The sequence below is a fragment of the Lampetra fluviatilis genome, chromosome 7 (assembly GCF_964198595.1).
Source record: "Lampetra fluviatilis chromosome 7, kcLamFluv1.1, whole genome shotgun sequence".
NCBI lineage: Eukaryota > Metazoa > Chordata > Hyperoartia > Petromyzontiformes > Petromyzontidae > Lampetra > Lampetra fluviatilis.
The window spans coordinates 562,737-588,936 of NC_136281.1; the positions used below are offsets into that span (position 1 = coordinate 562,737).

Consider the following 26,200-nt stretch of genomic DNA (forward strand, 5'->3'; position numbering starts at 1 on the left):
AATTGACCACATTTGCCCTAAAACTATTGGTAGGTGTTTCACAGCTGACATTCTAACAAAAATCGAGCTCAAGTTTAGGTTCGGTATTTGGAGTGGTTGCGTTAAAGCAATACAACGCAGTAGACACTGGGTATATGCACATTCCTTGGAAGGCCACGTGTGCTTATATACAAAGTGTGCTTGTATCAGAAGTTCATCTTTGCATTCCCCTGCATCCCCCCCCACCACCAGTGTAATATAACGATACATTGCTTGTATGAGAACTCTGCTTATACAAAGCTTTTACAGTATATGACGGCAATCATTAAAACGCTATTCTAGGGGCAGAGGGGCCCGACGCTACTGTATCCACAATGCATGAATATTCACAATATCATTGTGCAACTCAGGGGCTGTACGATCAGCCAAACGTGCATACAATTCTGAAAGCCGTGCATTTCATAACCATGCCGGTCTAACGCAGCAGTGGCCAATACGTGGATCGCAATCCACTAGTTGATAGCAACATATTCTTTGTGGATCTCGGGGACAAATCAGAACACTGATATAACAACAATTCTCAGTATGTATGTATGTTGAACTTATTTCGCACCGTACGTAGCCAACCGTACTAATCGGAGGTGGGGATAACACAAATTGTAGCTGATAAATAAAAATCCCCAAATACGACTTCACACGTAAAAAATATGACTACGAATAGGCGGCGCTGGTTCCTTATGTTAATGGTATATTATTATAGGGTTAAATCCAGGTAATTGTTGGTCGTGATTTGTGGTGGATGACGGAGTCCATCGAGATGCGGCGCTTAGTGGATTGTCCACCAATTCTCTGAAGGAACATTGTCAACTGTACTTATCATTGCAACAGTTTCGAAAAAGAAAAAAAACAAAAGCGACATAACTATAGTCAAATACACTTGAGTATGTCCCTCTTCAAAAAGAGACCCGTTAGTTACAGTAGTATTACTCGGTAGAATTTCTGACATCAAATAACGAAAACTTAAATTCCTCAGAAATTCGTAGAATGGGCCAGTTCCTCATCAGCACAGCCGACATCGGTGACAAGTTCACACTTTTCCATAAAATGTACATGAACCCATTAGGCTCCATTGAATATTAAAGTCACCATTTGCATCGTCCTGTCTGAACAGGGCCTCTCTTGCATCGATGGAAAATTCATATTTACATTCCTGCACCGTGGTGCCAATCGCACAATAAATGCGGGTACTGCATCACCATCAAATATGAATGCGACCAAAGCATAAACCACACGGGGGGGCTGGCCTGGGAGGCATGCGTGGTGAGCGATTGCACCGATTCATCCCGGACACACTGTAAATAGCTCTCATTCATCATTGCTTATGATTATGGTGCCAAATAAGATGTCATATCTACACTCGCTAAAAAAGGTCAATGCATGTGATTTTGGACGACATTTGTTGAGCACAGAGTTGAACATTGTTCTCACGTGTTGCTCTATTTGCTGTTCACCGCCCAATCGCTGTCGTCCGACTCATTCTCTCCGTGTTGGTATTCTGCGAGAATCGTTGATTTCATCACTGCCATTAATACTGTGATTTGTTTTGTATTTGAGCTGCGTACTGTTCAAAGATAGTTTACACACATTTACCACTGGCCACCATTATACACTATCTGTATAGTGTCGTCACAATATGCGGTGGATATGTGTTCATGTGCGTGTGTATACATGTACTGTGTACTGTGCTCTTGGCACAGTTGTGGTGCATCTGCCAGTCATCTCCGTCAGTCAACCCACGGCACCTGGGTTTGTCCCGTGACCTCTGGCCAGCGAGCCTTCGACACTTGACGTGGCCTCAAAATGCACCTAGCCTGGTACGAGGCCCGTGGTGACATCACCACTACTTCGTGGCGAATGGCGGCTGTTGTTGTGCTCTTTTAAGAGATCCACAATCACATTCCATCATACACGCCTTTGCTGTTATGTATTGCTTCGCATTCGATCTTTTTTTCAAAGCGGTGTGCCGAGTTGAATACACTATTGCAACCAAAATATGAGCTGTGTTTTTGAGGGGACGGGTTAATAAATTGACTGGCAATTTAAAAATGTGTCGTTTCAAATGTTCCAAATGACTATCTAAGCCCGCCAACCGCAGTATCTTCAAATGTATTTGCAGCTTAAGTAAAAAAACATTATTTTAAACTCAATTATTTATTGCAAAAATAAATAAAGTGTCTCTCATTGTGAGCGTAAAGTACTTAAATTAAAACTAATTTGCTGCTGCTTTGGCTTTTGCCAGGGTGGCTCAGTTTGGTGATCTTAAGGGATGACTGAGGTTGGTGATATTTGGGGTACTTCTGGATGAGCGTTGTGATGATGTGTGCAGCAGCCTCCATCCACTCCTGCCACTCTCATTTGAGTCATCCCAGTGATAGCTATGAATCATTGCTTCGTGCATTTGGTATTCGTACCATTCTTATAGTACGAGGCTTTCACAAAAGAACTATGTTTCACAAATGCTTATTTTCTGTCACTAGGGGACAATGTTCCGATGTGATTTCCCAATTTGCGGGTAATTTTTATAATCTGGGTCCGTGATACAGGCGCACGTGGCTTACTCTTTTCCATGTCACGCTGCTCGTGATTACAACTTACCGTGGTTTCCACTTGGAATCTTCACGCAGTCATCTCGCTGGTACAGTTCTGTTTGTCCACATGTAACACGAGGAATTTCCAAACTGAGCTCAAGTTCAAGGAGTCTTTGATGCCACCACATCTGTCTCACCATCACTTATTTCCTTCTGGTAAAAAAAATACTATCAACGGGAAATGTTTTGCCAGTATCAAAATATCAAAAATCAGAATAGGTTTTACCCTTTCTGGCAGTAAAATAGGTGTTGCAATGTTAAACCACGAAATAGAAACCTTTTGTAAGGAATCAAGTTTACAAGACAATGCATGTATTATCAGAGCGTGTTTGTTTACATGTATTACCACAAGTGTGTGTGGTTCATGCAGACTTGATCCCTTGCAAAATGTATCTATTTGTTGTTTTAACATCTTAACACCTATTTAATTACAAGAAAGGGTAAAACCTCTTATTTTTCATAAAAATGTAACTCGTTTAAAATCAATCCCACGAGTTGTTTTTAATTTGCCCCCAGGCTGAAGTGCCTAAAACTGAGAAGCAGTGTTCATGATTGTCATGCACATTCTGCCTCATCATGATTTTAAAAATATGAACTCGGCATTTAGAATCATAATGCATGACTGCCCATATACAGTTGTATTGGGAACTGTAGGAGCTTGAAGCTAGTGCTGTAGCAGCGTGGCTGACTCGTGGTTGGACGATGGAAACAGCGTGCGTCACGAGTACGTGTGACATGCCCTTTGTATAAGAATGTACTGGATGCAGTTAGGGGCTTCAATCAGCAGTGGTCACCGATTTTTCGTTGACGCCTCTAGTGATTCAATTTACTGCTTGCAGTGAATAACACGGCCGACAAAGAGCGTTACATTGATCAGGGCTTCATGTAATCTGGCGCTGTTCAGGGTAGGGCTCTGGAATATTTTCCCGTATTTCCTCCCCAGCCATGAGAAATTAAGCCCTGCCATTGATAATTGGTTGGCGTATTCAGTGCATCGTGCCTTAAATTTAAATATTTACAAAAACGTATCACATTTTACAACCAAACAAATTTGAACATGTTTACTAAGCTTACACGTATTGCTTGAATGCTGCAGTTAGCTTCATGTTCCCTGGTTTACACGTTTTGAATTCACATGGTGTACATCAACACTCATTGGCAGATGCACTCCCGCAGTTCCCTTCGTTCATACTCGTAAGATGGTATCCGTTTTGTTTTCTTTTGATTTATGTAAAAATCTGCCGTGTCCGAGTTGCGTGGCTGTAACTAAAAGTATTTGTTTTACATATCACACCATTACATTGGGTTTGTTGCATATATTTCACACAAAGACTTTTCGTCAATGTTTGTTAAGCGGCTTTTGTAAGTAGATGGTGCCTTTCTGTGGCTGTATTCATAATTTGTGTACAAGGGGTCTCCTCATGTTTGATGTTTGCCCAATGTGGTGTGTGGCTGTTGAACAAAGGTATGATGGGTTTGGTGTTGATGAAATTATCTGTACTGTATTTATTGTGCTTTAGATAAAAAAAAAATCCAGCAAATGTTATGTTTTAAATAAATGTTTTTGTGCACCACGCTTAATAAGCTTTACAAGCTGTTGTTGTTCACTCGAATTGTTTTATTATATTTGATGAGCACTCCTTGTATTAAAACCCGGGTACGTGAAATTTCAGCACGTGTGTATCTACCGGTAAAACCACGTGACACGAGAGCGTCACAACGCAGCCAAAAGAGCAACACTTCACTGTGTTAGACACGTGGTCTCTGAGCATCTGTAGTCCATATATCAGTTTGAAATGTCCACAGTCGCACGTAGCATTTCAGTAAAAAAATATAACCCACAGCCAATCCACTTCCAATGAAGGCCTCCCCACGCCGTGCCAGTTGCAAGGGTTGTTGGACCATACTTTACCACGCTGGTCAGTGTGGGTTTGTGAAGGGGGGCCCAGGACTGGTTCGGATATCACTCGCCACTGATGTTAGCCGTGATCAAGAATCGCCACTACTCCACGTCCATATCAGTCCAGCAGATCATGGCTGATGAGAGCGTGTTTTAACTGCAGGTAACCAGTTAGCATTTAAATAAGTGTACAAAATACTTAATTGATGTGGAAGGTAGTAGCTGTGAAATATCAAAACACTTCATCAACACGGATCACCACGACCAGCAGAAATTCTAGAAACACAAAAAAAACCCCACTACACAATGCCTCCTGTTTGCCGGGTGAACATTTAAATTCAACAGCACACGATTGAACGTACTACTGTATACACACGCACTCGTATACAAAATGGGAATCCGGTGGAGCTAAAGACGAATAGCCAGAGTGCTCACTCGGCCTGCAAACACAGCCCGCCATGCAGGGGCAGGGTAACGGGACTTTGCCACGGTGCGCCATGGCCTATTTTGTAATAATATTTATGATAATTATTAATGTTCACTTATAATATATTACTGATAATAAAAATAATACATCCCCCGCCCATGGGTGCAGTGGACAAATAATAATCTAATTGGTACAGACAAACTATGGGCCTGATTAACGTGTGAGCAAATGTTCCTTTACCCGTCCACATTTTGCTGAAAATATATCCATGTCTCCCGTGTCATCAATACAGGGAATTGCTCGGTGTTTAGACCTGTATGCAAATAACAAATCAGAGGCGCTCGTTAACCCCCATCGCTGTCTCACTCACTTGGCTCTGCTGTGTAGCTTGAAATCATCTCGTCGTGCTTTGCAGTTGTGTGTTGTATGTACGTTGAACTTCTTTCGCACCATGCGTAGCCAACCGTGCTATTCGGAGGTGCGGTGTTGTGAATGCTGTACACCGTGCTGCATTCTGCAACCGTTATGCCGTCGTGTTGTGCTATGCTCCGCTACTAGACGATGCTTTGTGGACAATATGCTATGCCGCACTGTGGCGCACGGAGTCTGCGCCGCTGTATATCGTGCTCTTGCACGGTGCCGCCCTCCCTCTCTCCTGTTGCCGTCGCGTTGTGTCGTGCCGTGTGGTGGGAGGTATCAATGGGAGAACGGCTTGATGAGGCCATAGTCCATCGCTGCGGTGAGGCAGGCTCGCGCGGCCTCCGTGATCTTCATCCGCTCGGGCCGCTCGTCTTTGGAGAGCACGATGAGGATCTCCAGCACTTCGCACTCCATCAGCTTCTGGGCGATGTCACGCTCTGCCAGCATGAGGTTGAGCGCGATCACCATACCACGGTGCTGCACGTCGCCGTTCTTGTGCAGCAGCAAGCGCTGCAGGATCTCCAGCCACTGTGTCGTCTGCATTGCCGGCCACACACCACACCAAAGACAAAAATCCCCCGTGTAGCCTTAACATACCGCTGGGGCAAGTGCTGTTAGCGAGCACATATTAAGACCGACACTGTGGCACACAAGGGGGTGGGTGGCCAGCACCATGCCCGGCCGCCTTTTTCTCCCAAGTAGCGATGTTTAAATACCGCACCAGGTACTCAATTGAGGCTGAGTCGACCTAGGGGAGGCCCAGGACCGGTTCAGATAATTGTCACTGGTGTTGGCTGTGGGGATCAAACCCGGGTTGCCGGGATCGTAGTGAAGTGCGCTAACCACTGCACTGCCACTCCCCACACACCACACCATCCCAAACAACAAGACCAAGATCACATCGTCATCATCATCAGGGACAATGCCGGTAATGCCACCGTGCCTCACAATCACTTGCTTCCTTCTGCTCAATCCCAGAGTTGTTGCACAGTTCGTGACTAACATCCAGAGTCTGTTCTTGGAGTTAACCATTCATTCTGACTTTTTTCCATTCATTCCAATGCCTGCCTTTGGTAACATCCTATTCTCCCTCAACTCATCTCTCACGCTGAAAAATGCCTCAAAACTCTTCCACAGTGATACGTGTGTTGTTCATGGCCCAGCAAATGCTGTTATATATCGTGTTGGAAACTCGCATGTTGGGTTACAACAGATTATTGAAATGAGTGTAAGAATTACCATAAGTTTTCCGACTTGGTAACTTGGCTTACTTTAACATGGGAACTTTTTTGCCAGTATCAAAGTATGAAAAAATAAGAATATAGTTTTACCCTTTCTGGCAATAAAACAGGTGTTAAGATGTTCAGACACGAAATAGAAACCTTTTGTATGTCTGCATTAATCACACGTACTTGTGGTGAACTTACTTTTTCCAAGTGCTTCGATTATAATACATCTTATGAATATCTTATTAATAATTTGCCGGGACTTCCCTAAACTAGGATTTCGCAGTCGCGATTCCCAGTCTATGCTGAATTTCAAAATCACATCCTTGCTCAGCAGGGGTCGGTATTGTGCACAACCTCTCCAATCAGAATCAGAATATTTATTTATACTGCAGGAGGAATCCGATGAGCTATAAAGCTCTTTTTCACAGATGTCCAGTAGGGACAGGTAATACAATTACAACAAACAATACAAAAACATCATATGAGTGCAAAGTATAAGAAAGGTAAACAAATCACCAAAACACATACAAACAAAAACACATTCCTACGGAGGGAGCTGGTAGGAACGTTGGGTTGCTCGGTCAATGGCCAGGGTTAACGGCGGCGTGGTGTATTCCGTAAATATGGCCGACTGTGAGGGCGGGCACAAGCCGGCGTGAGTAGGTTAAACGTTGAGTTTTATAAGGGCACCACGGGGTGACCAGCCCTTCCCCACCCAGCCCCACCCCTCCCAACCCCCACCCAGCCCCACTCTCCCCACCCAGCCCCACCCTCCCCACCCAGCCCCTCCCCACCCAGCCCCTCCCCACCCTCCCCACCCTCCCCACCTAGCCCCTCCCTGCACGACGGACACAATAATCCCCTGTGGGCTGGTGTAACCAGGAGGTTCCTACCAGTACTAAATCATCTCCATCCTACCAGGCAAAGCCCACTGAGGTATTAAGCAACCTGGCCAACAAAGTGGCTTATCATTTGGACATTTATAGCAGAAAAATAATGTAAATAATCTCAATGCATGTTTCAAAATGTGGAGGGTAAAACCAGAGGACCCGGGGTGGGATACCATCTCATTTCTAATAATTAAAGAGATGGATGTGATCGTTATTTGTTTATTTTCAATTGGCAGTGTTATTGATTAATTAAGTGGTCCACAGCGTTTGGTCTTCACCCGTACAAGACCAAAGATAGTGTTGTGTCAACTTTGGGATGGAAGGAGAATGACTCGTAGAGGTGAACAATTTGAATATCCATTCAACACAGCCACCAACACCTACTGTAGAGGCCAAAAAGGAGAGAAGTCTCTGCAAACTGTGGCAGAGCTCACCACAGTGGGGACCCTGGAGCACAGAGACTTGTGGGCCGAGGTGAGCATAGCCAGCATGCCGGAGGCCGCAATCTGAAGAGGCTCCTCGTCCTCGCCGCACAGCAGCACGGCCATCTTCAGCCGGTCATTGCCCTCCTTCAGGAACATCTCCTGGACCTGCAAGGGCAAGCGGCACACGGCACGTGGAGCACGGCGATCGGTCACGCTCGGTCGATGCGCACAAGGGGAACGCGACGCGTGGTGCGATCCGTACGTTTATTTTACACGAAGGAGTTGTTGTAAGCATACTCGCGTTGCCTCTCGCATTGTAAAATGTGATGACTAACTTCTTTTCCACTTGATTCTAAATAGCAACACTTATTGATTTATTTGAATAATGGTGTGTAACCATCCAAATGCTGACCATATATGCGTGGTCACAGGAACGACTTTGGGGCACTGCCATGCTCATTACGCATGTGCATGATTCTGCAGACTGCCCTCGCACTACAGATGAACACCACAGCAGACCAAGCTCCATCAGTGCACTGCCCATTTTCTGCAGATGTGTCCTGTGGTTTGTTGGCCACCGCCCACTAGGATCGCCACCTCTGAGGTACAAAACGACTGGGACATATATCATGCGAAGAATAATCAAACTACTGGAAGAGGGGCGAATCACACGACGATGCATCGTCGTCTTGAGTGGTGTATTATAAACACAGCTGACAAAAAAAGGATGTCTAATTGTCCTGGAAAGGCTTGCAGATTGCCCAGGACAGCCGTTTCAAAAGAAGGACGATCTTGGGAAAACCAGGACAAGTGACAACTCCGGCACCCACTCAGACACGGGCTATGCGTGCTCACCTCCTTGCTGATCACCATGTTGCACATGCACTGCGTAGCTGCGAGGCGGATCTGCTCGTGTTCTTCAAACATGTAGTTCTCTATTTCGGGCATGGCCTTTTCTTTGATGATCTTTTGCCTGCGCGACAAAAATGTCCAACGGTTAGTCCCAGTGGCGTAGTGACTAACATTGTTGGGTCAGGGGGTGCGGCAATCGGTCATGTGGGGCCCCAATATTTGATTCTTCGTTACGTTCACGGTCTCGAACATTTAACACTGTAGGGGCGCTCCGTATTTGTAAAATGCAGCGACTACAGCTCCATATTACCTCTCTGCTATATAAGTGACGCCTATATAATGAAATAAATATCCCAGAAATGGAGTTCTATTTCCAATATTCTTTTATTCAAGTTACTGTCATTCAAAGCAAATGACGTTGCATAACGTTACATTATGTTTCTTTACGGTTAAAACAACCGCATTACTTCCAATACTAAACTGTTGAAAACATCTCATGGTGGTTGTCAAGGGGGCCCCAACTCGTAGCTTTTGCTACCAGGGGGGGCAAGGCACCCCCTGCCCCCACGCCCGTTACGCTACTGGTTAGTACCCTTGATTGTCGCCATGTTGTTTTTATGCAAACAATAACTACACCCCGCTAGGTGTCGCTATAATCACAGCGCTCAACTCAAGAGGTCGCGAGTTTAAACATCCAGTCACGGATCAATTCTGTGTGGGGGTTAATGAAATGGCTGCTACTTTGTGGGTACTGGGAAGCCAATGGTGCGTGTCTTAGGGAAATATTAACTCCTGACCCCAGATCAGGAAGAAATGTTGACGTTGTATAATGGCTAGAGCAAAAAAAAATCTAAATCTATGTTCATCTTCAGATCGTGGAATTCGGTGTTTCAGTGTGCAAACCACTGATGATTATAACAAGATGTAACATTTCTCAATTTGTCAGTGTCCTCCTTCTCAAATGAGCAATGGCGCAGTTGCACATCTATGTTGGCTGCACTGGTGACTTCCGACAAAGCGATGAATGTTGTAATGACCCATGACCAGGATTTGTGAGTTTTTTGTTCGTGGGTTTTGGATCTGATCTCCAAACGGCTGCACGCAAAGCGCAGCTCGTTGGCGTTTATGGATGAGCACGATGGAGCACGTGGGGCACAGTAGGCGGTGAAATGCTCACCGGAGCTTCTCGTTGTCTCCGGCCAGGTTGGTGAGAGCCATGAGCCCCTCGTAGTTGGGCAGGCCATCGAGCTCCGAGTTGAGCAGACTCACCAGCGGCCTCACCACCTCGTAAATCTATCCAAAGCACAAGTCCGTTATTCGTAGAAAAGTACGTGCATTGTGTTGTTTGAATGGAGATGAATGGATTTAAATGTCTTGGTTTAAGAGACTGTCTCCGGATACCCCCTTTAAGAAGAGTGTTACGCTACTATTGTGTAGGTTTTCGTGTTTGTGCTATGTAGAGTATAAAGAGGCTCCCAGCAAATCGAGCGAAACGTTGGACATTGTGCCGAACAACACGTGGTACAACCCTGAAACACATTCGGAGAGCTATGATCGTAATGCTGTACAGTGTATATATTCCCTCTTGCTCAAACAGGCAGAAGATCAAACCACAGTGTCGCCAACGCCCACCACACGTACCGTCTCTCCGTGGAACACGATGCGGGGATTGGCATTGATGGTGAGCTTTGCCAGAGCGTGTGCCGCCTTGATCTTCCCCTCCTTTGTGCCTTCCAAGGCCAGTGGGATTAGACCCTGGCGCACACGTCACGCACAATCGCCGGCGTGAGGCATAACTGCAGGACAGGGCATTGCATTGTCAGCGATGAACACGAGGCCTCCATGTATCCTGGTCGTTGTCATAACTTCCAATGCAACAGCTGTGGCCATTTCTTTAGTGTTTTACTGAAAACCAGGGGTGACATCCATTGACTTGAATAATTGCTTTGCCTCTTATGCAGACCAAATGTAACCTTTATTATCACAATAATTGTTTATGAGAAAAGTGGCACTGCAGCAGAAGACTCAACTAGTGAGCTGATGGGTCTTTGAGTTAAAATCCTGTTGGCAGTTGACTGAGCTCATCCGATTGGGGTTGTTAAAATAAATACTCCTTGTTCAGAGGTAAACAGTGCTCGACGTGTAGAGACAAACGCTCTTCACAGGCAGTCGTGGTAAAGACACGATTAACAAGACGACCTAAATTATATTTCAGGCCACGGCTAACGTCAGAGGCGAGTGATATCTGTTCCAGTCCTGCGCTCCCAATCTGCACTCAATAGCTTGAAGTATGATTTTTAAAAAACCCACGACCCACCACCTAGCCTTGGGGAGGTCTTCACCCATTGGTGATTTGAGAATGGTCATTTGAGAATGGTCAAAATGGGCACTGTATTGCAGCAGAATGTGTTTACGGCGTATTACTGAAGGGCTCTGTTATTAAACTGGAAAGACAGATAGCCCACTCTGTCAGGCAATGGCGCTTACTTGGCCTACCACTGCTATCGTTATTGTTTCTTTCCAAAGGCAGTGTTATTGATGATGCCAGTGGTCCACTGCGCTTGATCTGCGTTCATACGAAGTTGACAATGCAGCCCCCGCAGCAGCTTAAACTGCCCATGCACCTGTGTTTAACCGCACCTCTGCTCCACACTAATTGGCCTTTAAAATCTTAGGCGGTAATTAAAGCGACTGTTTTTGTCACTCCTTCTTTAGCCAGTCCTCTTCCGATTGCTGAGAGCTTTTTTTTCTGTCGCCAGTGGCCGTGTTATTCAATTACGTGTCAACGATTCGAAAAATGTTCCCTTGAACAAAAAAATACATCAAAAGAGCAACATTAGTGATTTTTTTTGTCAATAACATTTTCAGACGCTATTTTTATATAACAAAAAAACGAATGAAAAGGTAGGAGGAGTCCCTGTACTGTAATACTCTCTCACTATTGAGGGGCAACAGACAGACAGGAAACAGAGCTAACCTGGTGAATGTTTGGTAAAGCTTCCTCCACAACCACGGGACTCAAGAGCGTGAGGGCAGCAAGAAGAATACGCGCTTCCCAATTTTCAAAGACACGAACCATGTGAACTCTGCCTCCTAATATCCAAGTGCACGCATGAGTTAGACCAGTGGTTAACTACAGTCAATTGTTCAAATGCAGTGACTTGATTTTGTTTCGTTAGATCAGGCTGCAAATCTACGGCCGTCAGGAACGCTCTTCCTTCCAATATTAGGAAGCCACTGGAGCTATGCACTTTTACATCTAAATTGAAAACGCATTTCTTTAGAACTGATTTTGTGTTTTTGTTGTTGTCCTTTTCCCGCACCTCCGATTAGCAAGGTTGGTGATGTACAGCGCAAAAGAAGTTCAAAATACATACATAGATGAAGGGAAAAGATGAAGGGAAAAGATGAAGGGAAAAGATTAAGAATATGGGGTGAGTTTGGATGTGATTGTAGATGTGAGTGGGATCAGAGAGAGATTTCACTGTTTTTTTGTGGCTACAGTCGAGATGGCACTCACCTTGCCTCCTCCATGGGAAATAATAATGCCTCGGTCATGTGGGTCTTCAGCCAGTGCAAGGAAGACTCTGTGTGCACAAACGTTCCACAAGGGAGAGCTCTGAGACAAGTGATTTTTTTAAAATAATGTAATGATACACAAGCTTAAGTTAAGTTAATTTGTTGCACGGATGATCCCGTTTAGCCAGTTTGCAGGTAATTGTACGTGTGAGATCTGTGGTGCCGTGAGCACATTAGCAACATCAAAATACGCTGTGTCTACTCACACGTAAAAGCCTCTCTGGGTCTCCCAATAGCTTAGCAAGTATGGGTATTAATTTCCGAAGTATTCTGTGGGAACAAACTGGAGTACTTGGAGAAAACTCTCGAGATGGCTAAAGGACCTGAATGTGCCTGACCTTGCCTGATCTGAGAAGCTAAGCAGGGTGGGGGTGAGGGAATGTGGGGAGGGGTTCAAGAAAACCTGCCCATTGTTTCACCTGCTGCTCAGGGTAGATGGAATCCAACAAGCGACGTCTGGATTGCGAATCCAGTGTGTTAGCCATTTCACCACGGGCACACCGTTATCGTGATGACTCTCACGCGTGGCACCGGGTCTCTGACCTGGCGAACTGCTCCTTGGTGGTGTCCGTGAGGATGGCGCTGTCGCTCTTGATCATGACTACGAGCGCCGACACCACGCCCGCCTTGAGCAGCCGCTTAACACGCTTAGCCACAAAGTCCTTATGGTCCTAGAAGCACACGGGGAATGCCCCACCCCCGCCGTCATCAATCGCGCCCCAGCAGAACAACAATGGGGGCTTCCACCCTCCCACCTCCGCACCAGCTGGAGGGGGCAAACAAACGAGTTTCCCCTCCCGACTAAAAGTACACACACACACACGCGCGCGGGTGTGTGTGCGTGTCAGACAACGGGTTTGTCTATGCGAAATTTGATGCATTTGGCTTCATTTGAAGGGTGGAAAATATATATAAATGAACAACCGACATGGTCGTTATTTTCATGATTCATATGGAAAAATCCCAAAACGCGTTTCAGAATTTTTTTTCTCAAAAAACGATATCACAGCATAAGGTGAAATAAATTCCATGGTATGGTAAATTGACATCATGATGAGACATATACCCTCCGACAAGGAAGTATCCACTGGCTTCAAGATGTTCAGATTATTCAGTCTATCCTCCGTCCTTTGCACTGGTTGCATTGAAGATACTTCCAAAATGTATCATGTGAGCTCCTCAGGCAGATGAGCTGTGCTGGCTGAGTAATAACATGCCTAGACACTGCATGCCCAAGAGATAAACTGAGTGCTGCACCTGCAGATAGTGGGCAGGCCGCTGACCGCTGCACAAGTTACAACACGGCTTCAGTAGAGGAGGCTCGTCAGCAACTTGTGGCGACAGACATCCAATAACTTGAGGCGGTGAAGATATTCTCACGATGGTTAAGAACAGCATCAGGCAACCAAAACACCAAATAGGTGTCGTGTTGAGTGCAGTTGCCACAACGACCGGCCACGCTACTCCTCTCTGCTCTCTCTCTCCCTGCTCCTGTCGCCCTAATCCTCTCCTCGCTTCTTGTGTTTAATTTGTTGTCCTTCCCCCTACACCTCCGATTGGCACGGAGGTGCGAGTGCGAAATAAATTCAACGTGCATACATACACACCTCACGACATCCGCGTATGTCCCTGTAACCTAGAAATGACAATATTTTTTTGCTATTCCACATAGCCTTAGAGGGCACCCAGCCTGGCAGAGGCACAGTGGTGACATCACCCTCGATGGTGAATGATAGTTGTGATTGTCACTGCACGTGGCTGGGCGGTTGCCCGCGTTTGCACCTTCGGGTGATCCTCGGGGATGTGCTGCTTGGTGTATTTGGCGAGCTGCACCAGCTCCGGAACCCGTTCCTTTGTGTTGTAGCTGTTGGTGCAGTTGACCAGCGCGGAAGATACGGAGTACATGATTGTCTTGTCTCCAGCCTGCGCAAGGTCAACATTGCAGACAGGGACCAGAGAGTGAGATGGTGTGTAAGGGAGATGACCAATCTAGAAGATCACGATAATATCACACGAATATTCAGGTGAGAGTCTCTGCTGAAATGCAAGACAATAGTCTGCAATGCACGTATAAATACACTGGAATACGATTCTTACGAGAAAAAAAGTAAATTAATGGTGCTGATTATCAGTCGTCTATATACATAGGTAGATTTAATGTCTATAAGTTAAAATGTTTTGTCAATATCGATGTGAGTATACAATGTGAGCACTAAATTGTTTTCATGAAGGTGGTAAATTCCTAAAAACATATATGGGATTATAAATTAAATAAACAAATTTCCACTTGATAAATATTTTAGTTCCAAAGGGGGGTGCGCCAAGACATGTTGCCCTTGTGTAAAGTAGGTTGCAATGGCATGTCATGAAAATGGGCATCAACATTAGTTGAAAACGTGTATGTTTCTTATCATCTTACCATGCCCGTTTGACCATACTTAGCTGTTACAAGTCAAGCTTATTCAACACATTCATGGCACTGATGCCACTAGATTGCACCATCGTATGCAGTGGTCTGCCTTCACAGTACTCACCAACTAGTTCCAGGTAAGGAATGGCAACGGTAAAATCAATGCGACACATACCCGAGCTAGATCAAACATGGCTTTCAATGCCGCCTCATCCTCCACAAAGTCATCCTTGACATCTGCGTCCAGAGTGAGATAGGCGAGGCCTTCCACTGCCCAGCGCTTTGTGCGGTTGTCTATCGTCGGGCAACACAACCACCTGCCATCACACACACACACGGACATACATGGACACAGATACAAACTCAGGCACACGTGTCTGCACGCATAGCTGAATATGTACACACGTATGCGTGTGTGCATGCAAGTAAGCATTTGGATGCACGGCGGCGCTTTGCATAAATGCCTCGGCAACCCAAAGCAGCGCTTTGCGTCACATCTCGCATCTCGACCATTCCAATGCCCTGCTGCGGTCTAGCCATGGGGACCCGTCCACAGACCAATGGCAGCTATCCCTGTGCGGCACAAGGCCTACGTAGTACTCGGCTGCCAAGGGCATCAGTCTGCCGTTAAGTTTCACGTGCGATCACGCATATTAAGTAGAAAACGAGTACACACACGGATGCAACTGGTCGTGCACAATTGTATTTGTACGCATACTTAAATCATGCACAAAATCAGAACACATACTTCACCATGCCGGTCAGCTAGAGCAGGTTGTTTGCGGGAAAGGGTGACCAGGAGCAGTCTATATATCACTCGCTACTAAGCCGGAACTCTGGTTGTCGGTCGGGTTCATAGCACAGTGTGCAAACCACTGTGCCACCACTCTTCCCTTCCCTGCAATTTGTTTTCTTTAAACATTTATTTTCATGTTTTTATAAGGCAAAGAGCCCATCAATGTATATATCCTGTTTGCAAAGCGAGCTACGTTCATGCGACTTATGTAGGGATGCTTAACATTACTTTGAAATCATTTGCATAGGTGTGCATTTTTGTGCAATTTTCAACTTAGAAATAAAATACTTTTAAACATGCGCACGCACGTTCTATGAATGCATATATGAGTAAAACATTAAGCAGACTGAATTAATGCAGAAGTTTGCTCGCAAAAAAACAAAATCATCTGCCCTCATCTATAACTAACAATTTGCATTAATACAGAATAAATGTGTATTTGGCTATCATATTGGGAAACAAACTGTACTCCAAAGCTTCGTAATGCTGAGTTTACACAATTAAACAAGGTAAAAGTTCTTAACGAACGAAATCAACAGAAAGAAACCACACAGAAAAAAATGACATTTTACAAATATTGTATCTGATGCGATTTTACAGAGATGACGTGTTATATATGATCAAAGAGCTGAGGGCGATGTGGCACTGTGTGTGTACCTGCTGGTGAATGGTCTGGTATTTATAATATAAGCGTATGTAGAATAAATAGACTAACAAATGGGTAACATTGCCTCCAATGCCCAATGCGCATACAGGATCAGTGCATTCGAGTCAAATTTGTTTAAACACAGAAAAATCTTGACTGGCCTCAATGGCGAGTGGGAAACCTCTTTGAGTGTTGTATTTTGGTGGCACGAAGCCATGTGTCTATTGCAGTGCAAGCGAATGCCATGTGCGCCTGTGCAGTGCGGGAGTGTGCTGCGTTCGTACTTCCTGCACTGCTTCGCCAGCTTCTCGGTCGAGCCCTCGGCAAACTGCCGCATGCTGTAATCAGTCCCTCCCGCCGAGCCCAGCTTGCAGAGGCCCTGTCGGGGAGATGCGCAGCCGCGCTCAGTAACATTTCAACGTCAACACTTTTAAAATGTCAACATCGATCTCGAGCTGCAAATGTACAGGAACTCTGCACGCTGAGACTGAACGACGTATGCCAACACAGCTCTTACACTATTTCCTCAAGATCAATGTGTTAATAACACGGACCCTTGACAAGCATCTATCACTGCAATGTATTTGTAAAGAGAATGTATGTTGCAAAATGAACCGGACAACCAACTGATCCTGTATAGTGGCTTAAACAAATTATTTGGTGATGCTGCATTGGCAGTGGTGCACAAATCACAATTAAACTCAACATATTCATTCATAATGTGCCCTAAAAGGCCATTGCCTGAATTGTTTCCTGATATATACTGTATATATATTCCTTTTAAGGCAGTATTATTGATGAATGTGTTGAGTTTTTTTTCATCTACAGAGTGGATTGTAACCTTTACGATATTGGTGGGCCATTACTTAACTTAACTAAACATGATCTACACTTGAAGCTTCAACAGACTAAATATAGCAAAGGTAAATATGTGGACATTATACAAAGACACCACGTGCTACCCTATCTTTCCTAAGCAATTATCTCTGAAATGGAGGCAAAGAAGCAGATTCGAGAAAACAGTCTCACACTTCAGTTGCTCTTTGCAACATTAGACACAACTTCCAACTCCAGCCCAGCCAGCAGGCTCTTGCAGATAACATGGTGACCCCAGCAACATTTGGCTGACTATATAATGGGTCTTATATCTGATCAGCTGTGTGGCGGAGACTACAGTTGCTTCCTGCAAGGCGACTCACAACAAGCGCGCGTATCTTGATCTTGTCGTTCCGTGCACGCTTGTAGATATCCTTGAGCAGAGTGATGCCATTGGTGGTGATGAAGGTGGCACGGCTGGTCTTGGCAGATGCCAGCACTAAGGCTTCAGTGGCAACCAGCTGCTCGAGCTCAGACTCTGAGCCAGCCAGAGAGATGATCGTCTCCAGGACGCCCTTCTGGCCCAGCACGCGGTTTCCCACATCGTAGGGCCCCGCCAGCAGTCCTGAAATGGTCTGGATGGCATGCAGGTTCTTTGTCATGTCCTCCCCGCTAAAGCTTCCACTGCAGAAAAAAATTGTGGGACGATCGTGTATTAGTGATGCAAATAAATGCCGGATGAATTCCCTGCAGAGCTGAGAGGACTTACAGTCTGTGGCAGTGCACACAATCATTTTGTGATGTTAGAGCGACTAAAAGTTTGGCTGGGACTGGTATCAGAAAGGATCTACCAGTGTCCCGAAGCATTTGCAGAGGTCATGATTTTGTCCAATTTTTTTGTTCAATTGATGCTTGATTCTCATACGGGCAAAGGGTAGAGCTACATCAGTAGTGGGCGAGGTTGGCAGAGGAGTAGGCGGGGCCTATGAGCAGTAAACGGGGCCAATGTTGCAAGGAGGCTGCCCCACTGTATGGACGAGGGACGAGGTTCGTGGTTGAGTGGGCGTGGCTATGTAAAAGTAGGTGTGGCCGAGAGGGGAATGGGAGGGGCAGCTCACCATCTGTGGTGGTTGAGCCTCACAGAAACGCTGATCGCGTTAGCAATGTGCAACTACACGTTTTGTGGCGTGCAGTCCTTGGCGTTTTCCACAATGAGATGCATTGTGCAGGTACCAGTATGTGGATGAACCATGCGCCAGTGCGCCACTCACGTGACGAAGTTGTCGCACAGCTTGTCGTAGACCTCGCGCTCAGTGTCGTTGCGGAGGTCGTCGTACAGCTTGTGGAGCAGCACGGAGGCGCTCAAGCGAGTCTCGTCCGTCACCGGTAGAGCATCGGGAAGCTCCGGAATGGCGCCGGCCACTGTCAGGATCTGAGGCAGCCCTGCGGCGGCAAAGTCAATTGAAAGTCAACGGGTCTCCACGCTCAAATGCCGTGTTCTTTGTCGGTGGCTCTGAGAACAGCACTGGCAAAATCTCCGATGTGTTTTTCGCGTCATACAGCGTGATGTTCACCGCGACTTGACTCGAAATATTATCTAGACTAGCAACCTTTCAATTGTGAATCAAAAATTCACACAAAACCCCACTTACAGCCTCTTTGCACCCAAGGACGGTTATACTATCAAAAGTAAATACTGTAAATGCAATACCCTCACTGCCATTTACATGAGAGTATTATTTCTGGAGTATATTGACCGTAAAAGGGTCAAACCCTCAATTTCATTGCGCTGGCTCACTGCCCTGACACATCCATTATCCCCCGAAGCTACCTGGCTGTGTCTAGAACATGGGTCTTCAACCACCCATGCCGGCTTTTACTTAAACTCATGGATAGACACTCAAGCACAGTTTATTGTTAAGCTGTGCACTGAGCTGTAGTAAGACGCCTATTCAGACTTGCCTTCCCATAAAATCTAATTTATTTTATTTATTTGTATATTTACTACTTAACCTTTCTTACGCTACTCGTTCTGCACGGTTGCAATTTACTTTGCTGAGGTCGTGACACGTTTCTGTCTTCATTCCTGTTGCTCTGTGGTGGGTAATGTGGAGAGATGAGCAGTGGCAGACGCACCGTAGCTGGTGAGGAAGATGGTTTTGGAGTTGTCTCGGTCGTACAACGTCTTGCAGGGCACGTTCTTGATCAGCAGGTTGAGACAGTTGTCCCGCCCATGGATTGACACCTTCTTGTCGATGAGCATGTCCAACAGCTTCAGCAGCATCCGCCGAAGGTCCTTTGAAACGTCTGTAAAACACAACAAATGTTAACCCTGGGTTCTCCTCATCTTTGATGTAACACAAACAGGCAAGTCGAAGTGTCTTCTGCTAAAATGAGTGCTGGAGCAGTGCCTATCTCTGTTGGGTCCATGAGCAGAAAAATATTTCACATTCTCGAGACATGGGACAGTCTCTCCATAGCTAATTTCATGACAGGCTGAGTTGGCCATCGACTGCGATATCAACTTCCAACCTTTCAATTAAAGGCCAACTATTACCACTCAATCTGACCTGCATACATATTTGGCCACTGAAAAAAAATTTGGTTATAAAATGACAATAACGTAGGAAAAATAAACATAATATTTGCATATACTGTAGAAAATACATAGAACGCATTCTTTGGATTATAACATGCACTTCTTTCCATGTATTTTAAAGCAAAAGTTACGGGCACTTCTATACGTGACCAGATTTGTTTAACTTGAATAATTACCACTACAGAATCCAAGCAGATAGGTGAGCAAACTACTAGCTATACTGCTAATTTACCGATCACCTCGTAGCTCCACGGTAGCACACACATGATGATGTTTGTACGCTCCATAAACGGTGCCCCCCGAGCACTGGAATCCTTTTGATTCAGGTTTAGTTTGAGGTCTTAGGCCAATGCATTGAATAAGTGGTGTCATTGATTTCGTTAAGTGTAAGATTCCAGATCGCGTGAATTATTTTGGCGATAAACGTGGCCTCCTTTCCGTGACTTTTCTAACGTGTATTGCACTACTTTTCTTCATGCAATCTCAGTGTAGCTGTTTTATTCGTATACAGGAATTTTATTCTGATTATGATGACGACGGGAGTGCCTCAGAACCAGAGGTGTGGACTCGAGTCATGTGACTTGGACTCGAGTCAGACTCGAGTCATGAATTTGATGACTTGCGACTCGACTTGGACTTGCATAACAATGACTTTGTCCCACCTATGAGATGTGGACTCGAGTCATGTGACTTGGACTCGAGTCAGACTCGAGTCATGAATTTGATGACTTGCGACTCGACTTGGACTTGCATAACAATGACTTTGTCCCACCTCTGCTCAGAACCCACCTTTGACGACGGCCTCTTCCCTCTTGATGTGTTCGGATTTGTCCTTGCCGGTGAGCGACGTGTAGATGGTCTGCAGGATGTTACAGCTTGCCAAGGATATCTCTTCGTGGTTCTGTGCCATGAGGCCACACAGCTTGTCCAGCCCCACTTGGTACATAATGGCTGTGGCCTACATGACAAAAGAGGATGGGATGCATACAACGGTTGCCTTGTTAGAGCAGCCTAAAACACAATAGACCTGCCATGGTGTTGTCAATTCACATGTCTCATGAGCAAGAATGTATCACTAGCACCGCCCACTTCTTTATGACCCTTGGGCTACACCCATTTCAAACCTTTTAAAACAGTCTGCCTCAGCAGCAGATCATGCTTTCCCACCTGATGACGGCTGCTTGTGTTGCGCCCGAAACGTCGTGATTTATTTTATACCTACGTGACTTTACCGAAAGAACCAAAGAGAATGTATATGTACTGTACGCAAGCCATATTTAGAAATTTAGAAAATGATGGTCATATAGCCAAACTGAGAAATGGGCGTGTAGAACGCTATCAAGCTCCTGTGTATGAGCTCCTCTCATCGCTCCACCTTCGTGGCGGGCAGGCGTATGCTTGGGCACCCCTCTTCCTTTGGCCGCCCCTCCATTGTTAGACATCGTGCCGGACGCACCGCACAACCCCAAAAACACAAACAGAGAGCTGCGCGGTACGAGCACGGAAAACCTACGCAGCGGAAAATAACACCGCTTTGACTTTGAGACATCAGTCAGCACGGCGTTGTTTCTACGAAGCGGAAGGCTCCCGCTGCTCGAGGCGGAGTGCCGGCGTACCCGGGCGCGGTGCTCCTTGCACAGCTCCGAGAGGGTGCGCATGGCGGCCAGGAGCATCTCGACATCCTTGGACTCCATGAGGCGCTGCAGGAGCGCCACGCCATTACTGCGGAAGATGCGCTCCGCCCCAGCCTCCTCGCGCGCCAGCACAATGAGATTGTGAGCCGCCTGGAAAAACAAAAACGCACATAGCGTGCCTCGCGGTCAAGCCATCCGGTATCGCGGATCTTAGTGTGTGAGGGGCTCTGTTATGGGCGTTCACATGGACGTGCAGCGAAAATCCACTCATTTCACTCTATCTGTACTCTTTTTGTGGACGCACACAGGTGATGAAGAAAAGCCACAGCTATGAAATGACTGCCACTCTACGGCATAAGCCATACGCTTCACCCTTCTGATCATTAAATGGCACCTTAATGTACAGAGATTTCCTGGAACTAGACATGTAAGGCTGTCTGTGGGTCTGATTTATGTATTGGCTGAAACTATTTCTCCAGTAATTTTTGGGAATTATGTGATCAAATCAGCAGAGTAGAATCAGCATTTTGTACATTTTTTTAAACCATAGAAATTGTGCTTAAAGACACACTATATTATGAAGTGATGGTGGTGTGGGTGATACCGGCCATATTAGTGATGGCGATGCTTCTGTGATGTTAATGAATGTGATGAAGAGGGTGATGTAAAAGATGATAGAGGTGACTATAATTATGATTTATAATTTATTTATTTTGTAAAATAAAATCAAGTTGTCACGTGGGCAAATATGCAGATTGGTTTGAGTTATTGGAAAAAAACGGAATGTTGGAAGGCAAGCTAAATATTGACAATTATTTTTCGGATATTTCACTGGAGATTACATCCAGCATAATCAGGTTGATAACAAGAGCTCACAACTCGTGTGAAAGCACTTCTTGACCCGAGTCCTTAAGTAGATGCCATGTCGTAATCGGCACAAAGCAGTGATCCAATTTAACTATTCCAGTTGATTGTAAGTTGATTGGATGTGATTGGCAGGTTAGATTAGTATAATAAGACCAGTCTAGTTGAAGGTTGGTGAAAATAGACTACTCTAAATTATATTAAGGTGTATTGTGTTGGCAATGAAGCTTGGAGTTTTAAAGCTATTGTGATTCTACTTCATCGTTTACTGGTTATTAGAATTCGTAAATTAATATCATGGGGAGTAGCACAGGTCGATTGAAAAGCTTTTTTTAGTGTTACATTATCGTAGTAAATGATACATTTATTAAGTCTAAATAGCTATATTTGTTTAATCATTATGGATATAGCCATCAGGGCTTAGTTTATCATGAATTTAGTTAAGTGTTATTTCATTTAGGCAGCACTCAGTTTATAGCTATCGGCGCTGTTGTAGTTAATTATTTTTTTTCTCAATTTTAATTGATTTCTCTAACTTAATCTCTTCAAGTAATCATTTGTTTTACACAGGACTTTGACCTTATCAAATTTAATGGTGTGCCTTTCCTGACACGCGTGTTATGCAACCACAAATAAATGAGTTGGTGAATATTTTATATACCTTTCGTGTTATTTAAGTCGTGTAATGACTTTGCGACCTATCTTGCCAATGTAACACATCATCTTAACACGCTAATATAACCTGCCCATCACATCCAAACAACGTACAATCAACTTTAATGCTTAAATTGGATTACTGCATTTGACTGTGCCGATTATGGCATCTACTTAAGGACTCGGAAGTGCTTTCACGCGAGTTCTGAACTCTTGTTATCAACCTGATGATGCTGGATGTAATCTCCAGTGAAACGTCCGAAATACAATTGTCAATATTTTGCTTGCCTTTCAACATTACGGTTTTGCTAATAAACCAAACCAATCTGAATATTTGCCCACGTGACAACTAAATTTGATTGGCTCTGGAGGATTGTAGTCAATAATTGGCATTACTATATACCTTCACGATCTTCACCAAAATAATCCAATTATAAATTATAATATTGGTCGAGCAAGTCTTTGCATGAATTTTATAATTATGATGATAATGATGAGCAAGTGATGGTGGTTATGGTGCAGAGTATGGAGTAACTGCAGTTTTGATGAATGGTGATGGAGATTTGTGACGAGGTGATGGTGTTTGTAGGAAGTCTGCGTTGTAATCTGGAGGATGTGATGTTCTTTTAGATTTTCACCGTTTCCTTCTTGTCCTTCTCGATGCTGCTGTCGAACAGGATCTCAAACATCTGCTCCACACGCCGGTCTGTGGAGAACTGCTCATGCAGCTTTTGAGCGAAGGGATTGGTTTGAATGAGGGGACGCAAGGCACTCATTTTAATAAACATTTTTTTTTTAATACAGGGTAAAAATATTTATAAATGAATAAAGAGGAGACTATTCTCAAATACAGAAACTTAAAAAAAAATTACTATTTCAATTAAACTATATATTTTATTTTACCAGGTAAGGCCCACTGGGCAATAAAGCTCTTTTTCAGAAGCGACATGGCCACAATGAAAGCTCAACGAAATGGCTTATCATGTGGAGGGAAAAACCGGTGGACCCAGAAAAAATCCACACAACCACGGGGAGAACATGGAAACTCCAAATATACAGACGTCAGGGTCGGGATAAACCCATGACCTGTATACCAGGCAAGGCAGTTAACATCTCGCCACCGTGGTGCCCCACAGTTTCCGAGTAGAGGCCCACAGGCCCACAAAGTATAGTGGTGAGAAAACAAATGAGCACCATCACACTTGGAGTAGATAAGAGCAAACAAGTTTCTTGACTTGAACAAGCTTACAAGAGCTTGGGAAAATAAACAATGGTTGGTGAAGTCTCAAGTGGAGCGATGCCAGGAGAAAAAAAGCGGAACGAGAAATGCTGTGACCTCCAGTGTGGTAGTTGAACACAGTGTGGAGATGACAAAACAGTCAGTCTGGTAGCGTGAGTCCTCTAAATTGGTGGATAAATCAAAGAGTGAAGTTGGTGGGAACATCTTCTTGGTTCTTTCGGTAAAGTCATGTAGAAGGGAAGTAATAAAATAATAAAAATAAAACATAATAAAATCATTCTCACGACGTTTCGGCCACAACGCAAGAAGCCGTCCTCAGGTGAAAAATGAAACACCACCAAGCTTGGGGCGTATATTTAAGCTGGGTTGGAGGGGGGGGAGGTGGGAAGAAGAGCGCCTTGACAAAATAATTGGCATATCAAGAGGAATTTAGCATATGGAAAATGCGTAGGAGGTGGGCGGGGGGGTTTCAAATTAATATTATGCCCGTGCATTATGCAGGATTAGCAGTATCAAAGGGAGGGGGAAGGGGGGTAGCATTAACAAAGGAAAGGAATGTTAATAGTATGTAGCTGCAGTTACTAAACAACCACATCAAAAACTAAAGTATAAACTACATAAACAACTAAAGTATAAACTACATAGCATCATCAGTGTACTTACTATACTCTACAATAAGCTGAGTTACTAACAGTAAGTAATACATTACAATTCTACGTCGTAAAAATTATATAATATGCTTCCATCTAAACTTTATTTTCTTACATCACACGAGTCTACACCGTACTATATACTGCCATAGACAAACCCAACATTAAATTATATACTGTATTGCTATAAACCATCTTATACATTTTAATATAACACTATGTATTATTCTACCCACCCTAATGTGTATCACACTGCTATATGTTTACTATACAATTACGATACTATATATTACTTTGTACATTGTATTAAGCATATAAATGTTATACTATTTATTATTATACACTGTACCATTGACCGTCGTGTCAATGGGTGAGTCGTGGAGGGAAACTTGCAGCGGAGCAAAGAATCCATTCCCTGCGGAGAATACAATGCCAGTGAGTGGAACGTGGTCTGAAAGTCACCATAAACGTGAACACAATCAGTTAAGATCCGAAATGGTTTATTACGTCCTTCCAATGATTGCTAAGCCAGAATCCATCTTCTCGGTTGAAATTGTCTCTGTGTTTGTATATGTGGATCGCCTCATGAACGAATCTCTCATGATAGCCAGATGGCTTGCAGAGAACCTCTGTCTTGGAGAAGTCAATGTCATGTGAGCCCACTTTGTTGTAACAGTGATCTGCCACGGCTGAGGTGTTTGTCCTACCGTGTTTCAGGTCTGCTTTATGTTCACGGATGCGGTCCGAGACATGTCGTTTGGTTTCTCCAATGTAACTGCTACCACAGAGGCAACTTAGTTTGTAGACGCCAGGGTACTGTATGTATGAAACCACATCTTTTACAGACGGGACCAGATCACGGATTTTATGTACTGTGTTGAATCGGACCTGGATCTTGTGTTTAATCAGGATTTTGGAGATCTTTTTTGTGACCCCAGCAATGTAGGGTAAGGTGATGGTCTTGAAAGGCTCCTCAACAGGTTCCTTCTTGATGGTTGGAGTGATGGCTTTGCGGATTGTGTAGTCGGAGTAACCATTAGCCTTAAGAGCTTGGCGTACGTGTTTGAGTTCACTGGCAATGTGTTCCTGGTCGGATATGCATTGGGCTCTATCAGCTTATTGTAGAGTATAGTAAGTACACTGATGATGCTATGTAGTTTATACTTTAGTTGTTTATGTAGTTTATACTTTAGTTTTTTACGTGGTTGTTTAGTAACTGCAGCTACATACTATTAACTTTCCTTTGTTAATGCTACCCCCTTCCCCCTCCCTTTGATGCTGCTAATCCTGCATAATGCACGGGCATAATATTAATTTGAAACCCCCCCGCCCACCTCCTACGCATTTTCCATATGCTAAATTCCTCTTGATATGCCAATTATTGTCAAGGCGCTCTTCTTCCCACCTCCCCCCCTCCAACCCAGCTTAAATATACGCCCCAAGCTTGGTGGTGTTTCATTCTTCACCTGAGGACGGCTGCTTGCGTTGTAGCCGAAACGTCGTGAGAATTATTTTACTATGTTTTGTTTTTATTATTTTATT

At 44.6% G+C, this 26,200-nt stretch overlaps 1 protein-coding gene across 2 annotated transcripts in view; it reads right to left on the reverse strand.

The window, feature by feature from the left end:
• Positions 1-50: 50 nt before the first annotated feature.
• Positions 51-26,200, reverse strand: part of UNC45B (unc-45 myosin chaperone B) — a 70,156-nt gene continuing 44,006 nt past the window's right edge. For both annotated transcript variants that reach the window (XM_078858067.1, XM_078858068.1), the window contains exons 5-20: positions 23,407-23,496; positions 21,233-21,400; positions 20,406-20,574; positions 19,154-19,324; positions 18,289-18,460; positions 17,401-17,701; positions 16,486-16,580; positions 14,935-15,076; positions 14,132-14,272; positions 12,893-13,020; positions 12,291-12,357; positions 10,412-10,525; positions 9,948-10,063; positions 8,774-8,891; positions 7,928-8,083; positions 51-5,911 (exon numbers count right to left, since the gene is read on the reverse strand). In XM_078858067.1, the coding sequence (XP_078714193.1) occupies positions 5,651-5,911; positions 7,928-8,083; positions 8,774-8,891; positions 9,948-10,063; positions 10,412-10,525; positions 12,291-12,357; positions 12,893-13,020; positions 14,132-14,272; positions 14,935-15,076; positions 16,486-16,580; positions 17,401-17,701; positions 18,289-18,460; positions 19,154-19,324; positions 20,406-20,574; positions 21,233-21,400; positions 23,407-23,496 (2,409 nt within the window). In that variant the 3' untranslated portion in view covers positions 51-5,650. The remainder of the gene's footprint in view (positions 5,912-7,927; positions 8,084-8,773; positions 8,892-9,947; positions 10,064-10,411; positions 10,526-12,290; positions 12,358-12,892; positions 13,021-14,131; positions 14,273-14,934; positions 15,077-16,485; positions 16,581-17,400; positions 17,702-18,288; positions 18,461-19,153; positions 19,325-20,405; positions 20,575-21,232; positions 21,401-23,406; positions 23,497-26,200) is intronic.